The sequence below is a fragment of the Lolium rigidum genome, chromosome 3, assembly GCF_022539505.1.
Source record: "Lolium rigidum isolate FL_2022 chromosome 3, APGP_CSIRO_Lrig_0.1, whole genome shotgun sequence".
NCBI classification, from domain to species: domain Eukaryota; kingdom Viridiplantae; phylum Streptophyta; class Magnoliopsida; order Poales; family Poaceae; genus Lolium; species Lolium rigidum.
The window spans coordinates 267,703,072-267,711,311 of NC_061510.1; the positions used below are offsets into that span (position 1 = coordinate 267,703,072).

Consider the following 8,240-nt stretch of genomic DNA (forward strand, 5'->3'; position numbering starts at 1 on the left):
CATTAATAAGTTAAGAACTTTTTTGAATTTTCGGTACACCAAATAAGTGAAAAAAATAAGGACATGTCAGATTACAAAAATCCCTCTTACAGAATTTTGCGTTTGCAAACATGTTTCCATATATAAGCTAAATCAAATGCATGTATATATGCACTATAATTTTCATTATATTTAATTTTTTATGTCCTAGCCCAGGCGGATGCCTGGGTTGATGACTAGTGTGGAGAATTGAAATGGCGCCGGCCTAATACGTGTGGCCACTGGCCAGACCGGAACATTCTACTTTGGACTTGTACAACCGCTGTGTGCTCACTTCCAACGCAAGCGACGGAAGTCCAAGGCGAGGGAGCGGACAAGCCGAAGCTCATCAGCAGAGCCGGTGGCCACAGCGCGAATAAACAAATCTCAGCCAGCTTCCCCCACCCGCTCGCTGGCCATCGCTTAGCTTCGTTCGTCAACAGTCAACACCCGCGAGCGAGGACCGAGAGCTAGCGAGCCGCCGATGGTATCGCCGCCTCGGTCCGATCGGAGGGTTCCATCCTTGTAGCTGAGCCAGAGGCGCCGCCCGTCGCGGATTTCGGACGGCTCTGGTCGGTCCGATTTGACGGCTTGGACGGGCCTTCTTTCCGGCGAGCTTCCTCCCTCCAGCCTGGTCAAACTTGTTTCTTTCCATTCGCCCCACCCGGCGCTCTCTGCTTTAGTTTCCACCGGATCTGCACCATCCTCCTTGTCCGGCAGCCTGCGCGGTGAGCTCCGGCCGGATCAGCGTCCTCCCGAGCCAGGTACCCTCTACTTTTGTCAAGGAGGCAGTTCTTGGTTCAGGTGCCCCATCCCATCCCAACTCCCAAAGATGCTCTGCGGCGCACCAGTTTCGCGTCTCCGATAAGCAACTCGTGGTTGTTGGACTTGCGGTCTAGTTCTTCAAGACGAAGGAAAAAAAATATCGTCTTTCGCCTTCGGGGAGAGAGAGATGGCATCGAGCACCAGCGACTTCCCTGATGTGAAACCCAAGCTGAAGAAGTCCGGAAGCATGGGGAGCAGCGCCGACGCGTACGTGCGCGCCGACAAGATCGACCTCACCAGCCTCGACATCCAGCTGGAGCAGCGGCTCACCAAGAAATGGGGCAAGGCCGATCTCAAGTCCCAGGGACCCAAGGCGGACTGGGAGATTGACCTTGCTAAGCTCGAGATCCGGTACGTGATTGCTCAGGGCACGTACGGGACGGTCTACCGCGGCACCTATGACGGCCAGGAAGTTGCAGGTATCCATCTATCTATCTATCTCAGTAGATCGAATAGCACGATGCGCATATGTCACGGCATTCAGTTTCTTGTTATGAGAATTTGGTTTCTATAGCATGAGATGAATGATATGTGTTCATTTTGTGTTGATTGTAGTCACTCCTTTCCTATGCTCTACAACTTTCAGTGCGTACAGGTTCTTAGTAGTGTTAACTGTCACAACATTCAGTAGCATGCTTATCTAACCCAGTTCCAATTCGAATTGGACGATTTAAATCATATAGTTGTTTAGCAAAGTGCAATGTCTGACAGCTTGACAGTCCCTTCGACATGTTCTGTTAATTAATCGAGAATTTCGTGCTAGCTCTCTATGCTTCACCCAAATGCCTGGCCATATGTGTAAACTCGCTTACACACATCTAAAAAGCCACGTCTAGTTTGTTTTTATGCACTTCCGTATTCGTTTATCCTGTTTTCAGTACCAAGATGCTGCATATGAATTATGTAATCTATGGTGATTTTGTAGATCATTTCGTTGCCCTTCCATGCACTGATTAGTTCACATAGCAAGCGGATTGTAGAGTTAGGCTTCTAGGCCTTGTACGAAGTACGAGCATAGTTTGATAAAATTGTCAACCTGCTGTGAATCCAACAAATTTTGTACTTGCTTTCTTCTAAGGACTCCCCTTTATAGATGAGTTCAGATAAATTTATATACGGGTATTTAGCAACTTAGTCGAACAATTTCTTCCAATAACTAAAATAAACGTCATGCAAAGCTTATCGTTTCTTGGCCCACTTTAGTGTTTTTCGAGTTTCATTGTTTTGCGAGCAATATGGAAGAGACTTTGTTGTTCCACTGAGGACTTCAGTTAGATTTCATAGTTTTGCCACCAAGATGGTTTAGACTTCTTCCATTGAATACTTCAGCTAGATGCAATTCTTATTGGGGTTCTTTTCAACAGAATGCATTATTTTTTAACATCAAAATCTCCAGTTTTTACTCAAAATGTGCTATCAACGTGCTTGCCGCTTAATCAGATTGAGGACTTGGCATTGTTCTGTTCACAGTTGTACACATTATATAACCACTGTTTCATGGAAGAAATTCTAATGTTTCTTCATATTATGTGCAGTGAAGCTATTGGATTGGGGAGAAGATGGTTTTGCCACAGAAGCCGAAACTTCCGCTCTGCGAACATCATTTAAGCAGGAGGTTGCTGTTTGGCATAAGCTCAGCCATCCTAATGTTACAAGGGTGAGTATTTCCAATCATACATAGCTTCCAGAAATGTTATCCATCTTCATGTGATATACGTGTTGTTCTTGTAGTAACGCTGATAGCTCAATGTATATTAGCTTACTATCCAGGATTAACATTTGTAGCTGACATCACCCATACTACTCTCGAGCTACTTGACAAGTACTTAAACACATGTCATAATATCTTCTGCAGTTTGTTGGTGCATCTATGGGGACGACTGACCTTAAGGTTCCAGCCAATGACAATGGTGCGCGTGCCAACTTGCCGGCCAGAGCGTGTTGTGTTGTGGTAGAATATCTAGCTGGAGGCACTTTGAAGCAATATTTGATAAAGAACAGACGGCGGAAGCTTGCATACAAAGTTGTTGTTCAGCTTGCATTGGATCTGTCCAGAGGGTAATAAGCACTTCAGCTGAATTCACTACCATGCATTATTTCTGTCTGAATACACTATTGATAACCTGGCACTTTTATTTGCAGATTGAGCTATCTACACTCCAGAAAGATTGTACACCGTGATGTGAAAACTGAAAACATGTTACTTGATACACAGAGAAACCTTAAGATTGCAGATTTTGGCGTTGCTCGTGTTGAGGCTCAGAATCCGAAGGATATGACTGGTGCGACAGGCACACTTGGTTATATGGCCCCAGAGGTAATGTATTGGACTGATCCCTTCAATTTTGTATCTTCTACAAATTAACATCCCACTTAAGATAAAAGTTATCTGTTCTTGTATGCATTTACAGGTTCTTGATGGTAAACCATACAACAGGAAATGTGACGTTTACAGTTTTGGCATATGCCTGTGGGAAATCTATTGCTGTGACATGCCATACCCAGACCTAAGTTTTGCTGATGTCTCTTCGGCTGTTGTTCATCAGGTTTGTCCTGTGTTCTAGATATACTCCTGCTATTCTATTTCCTTTCCTTCTCTCGTAATGATTTGTGTGGAACACAAAGAGCAAACATAACTATTCCTAGTTGGTGTACAGAATTTGCGCCCAGACATACCTCGTTGCTGTCCAAGTCCATTTGCAAATATCATGCGTAAATGCTGGGACGGGAATCCTGATAAGCGTCCTGATATGGACGAGGTGGTGCAGCTTATGGAGGCTCTCGATACAAGCAAAGGTGGCGGTATGATACCAGATGGCCAGTCATCTGGATGCTTATGTTTCACCAGGGCACGAGGCCCGTAGGGTACTCTCTTCCCTCGGTTTATGTTTTGCCCATCGATATGACTGGGAGCTTCGCAGCATGCTTCCCATTGTCACTTGTGCAGTCGCTGCTTGCAGCCCCCTGGTGGTTGTGGTCGACATACGTCCTATAGCAGTTTGATGTTGTAATAGCTGTTGTTAAGAAAGTCGGTGGCGGTCACACATGTTGTTTTTTACAACTGAGATCACAGATAAAGGCCTTTCATTCTTGAAACTGCTGCCTTTCTGCGTCCATTTGGCGGCATTGTTCGATGTCTTTTAAATCTTTTTTCACTGTGTATACCGAAAAACAAATAAAGGTCATATAGATACTGCTGTCTGTGTCCATTTCCTCTGTCCGCGCCCATTTTTTCACTGTGTTCTGCATAGTCTGTTTATCTACCGTTCACATGCTCATGTCACTCTGATCCATGATATGGCGCTGCGGTTTTCCATCACCTACTGGTTCTGCATGTATTGAAAGGAGCAGAACTGATTTGGGAGATGTCGTCGATATGTGACTTGGTTCTCCAGTGAAAGCCGCAAAGTTTGAAATCCAATTTGTAGTACATGATAGCGTGATATACTGTCGCTCAAAATAAAGGACAGTGGGATATTGTAAACCGTCTCCAACGAAGTAAGATACCGCAGTTTACAGTATCACACTAGTAGACTGTGACTTCATGGATAGTTGTCCACAGGAAAGATGTGCTCAAAGAAAGTAGAACTGATCGACCATGAAGTCACTGTCTACTACTTCCCTTTGCATAATAACCAGTTCAGTGGCTGTAATCATCCGACTGATCCCAGCCTGCTCTACATGCTTTTTGTCGCGTAAAAGCTGGTGGTAAAATAAACATCATCGTGGGTGGCACAATCATTCATGGGACTGACTGGGATAAACGAAGGCTACACGGATTTTGATCAAAGGGCGTTTGACACCAGATGAAAAACAAAGAACTTTTTTTTTCCTTAAACGGGATCAAAAGCTTTGCTCCAGTCTATTAAACACGAAGGAGTTACAACATGCAAGGTTGCTACTCTCCCGACATGATTTCACCCAAGCGCTTAGCTCCTGTGGTAACGCACAAGCGGGCTTTCCTCTTGATTTTTTCTACTAATACAAAGCGCAGCGTGTGTTTATTGGGAAATGTCCAAGCATTGCGCTCATTCCTGATTTCTCAAGAAATTAGCAAAGGGAGAGAGGAGGCGATGGCCCTGCGATTCGGGATTACTCCGTTCGTCATCATACTTCACCAATTCTTGATTGTGAGGCCCGTCCATTGAGTCGGATGCATATCGGAGATGCCAAGACAACCTTTAATGAGAAATGCCAAATGCGGATGGAGAACCGACAATAGACAAAAAAAAATTGATTGACCAAGAATTGGATCTCATATGCCAATTTCGCCGAGTATTAGCCGTTCTCCTTGAGCTTCCAAACAATGCCGTCATCATTGTCATCAAGGTGGATGTTTTGAAGGGGAGTCCAAAGCTCCACAAATTGTGTGAGATGGTTCATGGATTTTTTTTAAATTGCGCGGTGCCTTCCAATTTTTCCTTTTCAAGGACAAGAAAATGAGTGGCTAAAACAGAGAAATTCCAGCATGAGCTTGCGTGGATGGAATTTTTTTTCAAGGGATCGAAACCAAATCCTCGAAGAATCCAATGAAATTACTTTTAGTCAAATGAGCAATCGCTGATTTGAAATTTATTACTCGAGTGAAAGCCTCAAATTATGAAATCCCAATTTGTAGTCAAAGACAGCGGGTTACTCTAAACCCCTGGCACTAGCAACTGATAAATTTCTACACCAACACGTCTGCGACAAAGATCGTTGCCGCCATAAACTACTGGATTCTTTTCTACAGGAAAGACGACGAGTTCAAAGAAAGTAGAGTTGGTCGACCATGAAATCAATGTCTACTACCTCCATTTTTGCATAATAACAAGTTGAGTGGCTGTGATCATCAGAGTGATCGCAGCTTCATCCCGATCCATGCTTTTTGTCGCGTAAAAGCTGGTGGTAAAATAGACTTCATCGTGGGTGGCACAATCATTCATGGGATTGATTGGGATTAAAAGGCATACATAACGGCTCAGACGCTCGTGCGTGCGGCTGATCACTTTCATAACCGATGAAGCAAGCTTTCCGCAAAGGAGATTGAAGGCGGCGTTAGCACTGATCGATCCTTGTTAGTGATTGGATGCTCTCCTAGTCGTGAAGCTTCTCTGCTGGTCTATAATAATTGCCTGTCACATCGCACTAGGCATGAAAAAACACCTTCTGCTGAAATTTTCGCCAAGTTCGCGTAAACTTGGTGCGTTCAGAGCGAGATTGAAGGGACATTCCTGATTGCACCGGAGGTTCTTGGATTTCACTGCACATGTTGGTGACATGGTGTGAGGTCGTTTCTCTCAAATCGGACGACTAATTTTGTTTGCTCTTGCTGCTTCTGGAGGAAATCAAAGCCATCGAGCTTAATTTCAACAGCAGGGAACTACAGCTGCATCGATCTCGGAGGAAAAAGAAAGAGAGAACAACGACGGAGCTTCGATCGTGTGGTAGGAGGTGTGTTCTCACGCCGTCCACTCGTGGTGCACGTAGCCGTCAAGAATGTCGGCCAATTGCAAGTATCCATACATGGTCCACTCCGATCCATGGCTTCTTGCGTTGTGTTCAGAGTCGGCACCCAATATCCCATATAGCGAGCGAGCCAGAGTGGCCCTCGACGGCCACATCGCTCAACGCTAAAGCGCCCAAATTCAGGTGAGAAACCGGTTCTGAATATGCGCACGAAGCGAGGTGTATGATCAGTACTGCCAGGAGCACCTCTGTGTCTTACATGTTGGAACAGAGATAATACTATTCAGTAGTCAGTACTGTATTAGCAAGCGAAGCTTCTCTGAATTTTGAATGCTGCAGTCGTAGTTTGCGGCCGGAGCATACGTATGCGTATCAGATAAGACATCGCTGACCGAAAGGTTAATATGAGGCGACGTCAGAAGATTTAACTTGCTTCTGGGGTCATCCTAAGCTAACCCGCCCTGCTCTATCCTACATTTTCTTTGCGATGTGCATTATCCAACATCACAAGGGTCGATTGATGTACTCCGACATCACATTGCTCTGATCAGCCTTCAAGAATCTTAAAGAAATCACACTCGGCAATTCGGGTCAAAGAAGAAGACCAAGAAACAAATATGCCTCTGTACTTCTTGTAAGTGTCATGGTCGCCGTGGCCCGTGGGGGCAAGAAGACTGGTTAAGTTTTTTTTCTTTTCAATGGGGATTTTTTGCCCGGATTTTAACCTAGGCAATTTTCGCCTGACTTTTCACTAACTGATCTGGCAACACTTTTTAAACTAGTGAAAATTTTATATACTCTCTCCGTTCCACGAAACATGTCGAAAATTTGTTAAATTTTAGATTTTTTTCGAAACGGGGATGTAACCCCAGCCTCTGCATCGTGATGATGCACACGACTTTTATTAGAACTTCATCATCCAGTAGTAATATTTAATACAAAATCATGGATCACTCATGGTTGAAACATAAATCAACCATCGAAACATCAACTCTTCGAAACTAAGCCAACTAAGCATCATGTAGTCGACTGGTATGACACCAACCAGGCTGGGACAAGATATCCTGAGCGACTGTCTGGAGATGGGTGCATCCAGTATCCATAAACACTCAATGGTCCTGAGGAAGTAGTAGCACCCATTGTTGCACCCAGTGCACAACCATATGAATAACCTGCAAAATATTAAAAGATATTGATTTGTTAAACACAATATTATTTCTACATCTCCATATTTACCAGCACAAGGCCGACACACCAATGCGTATACGTTCTTTTGCTTTTTTGTCAACACCATTCAACCAATTACCAAACAAATTGGTAATATTAGTCGGGGGTGGGAGATTAAAGGCAAAATATACCATGCGCCAAACTAGTTTTGCAAAAGGGCAAGCTAGAAAGATGTAATATCCCAGGAAATGGGGTTACAAAAATAGAGGAAACAGATGTGTGCATTGCATTCATGCATAGAAAATCCGGGGAATTTTCGCGCTTTAAAGTAAAACAGTCACAATAACTGAAGTTTCACTTGACCTTGGTGGAATTGAAGTAGCTCATCAAGTCAAGCGCTATAAACCTCAATGTGACTTTGTTAAAACCTTGTTTTGGGTAGAGATGATTTGATCTAAGAGGTTAGATCAAATGGAACTAATAATCAACACAACAACACTTTACTCAGTGATCAATTGCTTGATCTTACAAAATGTTATAATATGGTATTCTTTGCTATATCATATGAACAACTATTCAAATATAAATCAAGTAGTAATAAAATGGAGAAACCATTATTGATTTATCTTTTCCATATCTTAAACTAATCCTTGATTCTACCATGAACCTCATGGTATTGATTCCACTTAAATCTTTGAAATATGACAAGGAGATCAACCCTAGGAATATATATTCTTCTCTATTACATATTATAATACATCAAACCTAGAGAGGTGAGAGTT

The 8,240-nt window shown here is 43.5% G+C and overlaps 1 protein-coding gene across 1 annotated transcript; it reads left to right on the top strand.

The window, feature by feature from the left end:
• Nucleotides 1–468: 468 nt before the first annotated feature.
• LOC124703409 (serine/threonine-protein kinase STY13-like) lies at nt 469–4,040 on the top strand. Its single transcript, XM_047235622.1, has 6 exons — nt 469–1,262; nt 2,379–2,500; nt 2,699–2,901; nt 2,986–3,160; nt 3,255–3,389; nt 3,501–4,040. The coding sequence occupies exons 1-6, from the start codon at nt 971–973 to the stop codon at nt 3,705–3,707; spliced, it is 1,134 nt and encodes a 377-aa protein (XP_047091578.1). The 5' UTR covers nt 469–970; the 3' UTR covers nt 3,708–4,040.
• The last annotated feature ends 4,200 nt before the right edge of the window (nt 4,041–8,240 follow it).

Bases quoted from the DNA above. Each gene is read 5' to 3' on its own strand.
- LOC124703409 (XM_047235622.1), top strand. From the start codon at position 971: ATGGCATCGAGCACCAGCGACTTCCCTGATGTGAAACCCAAGCTGAAG. The intron at 2,501-2,698 runs GTGAGTATTTCC...TATCTTCTGCAG, and splicing joins GCCATCCTAATGTTACAAGG to TTTGTTGGTGCATCTATGGG. The intron at 3,161-3,254 runs GTAATGTATTGG...ATGCATTTACAG, and splicing joins TTGGTTATATGGCCCCAGAG to GTTCTTGATGGTAAACCATA.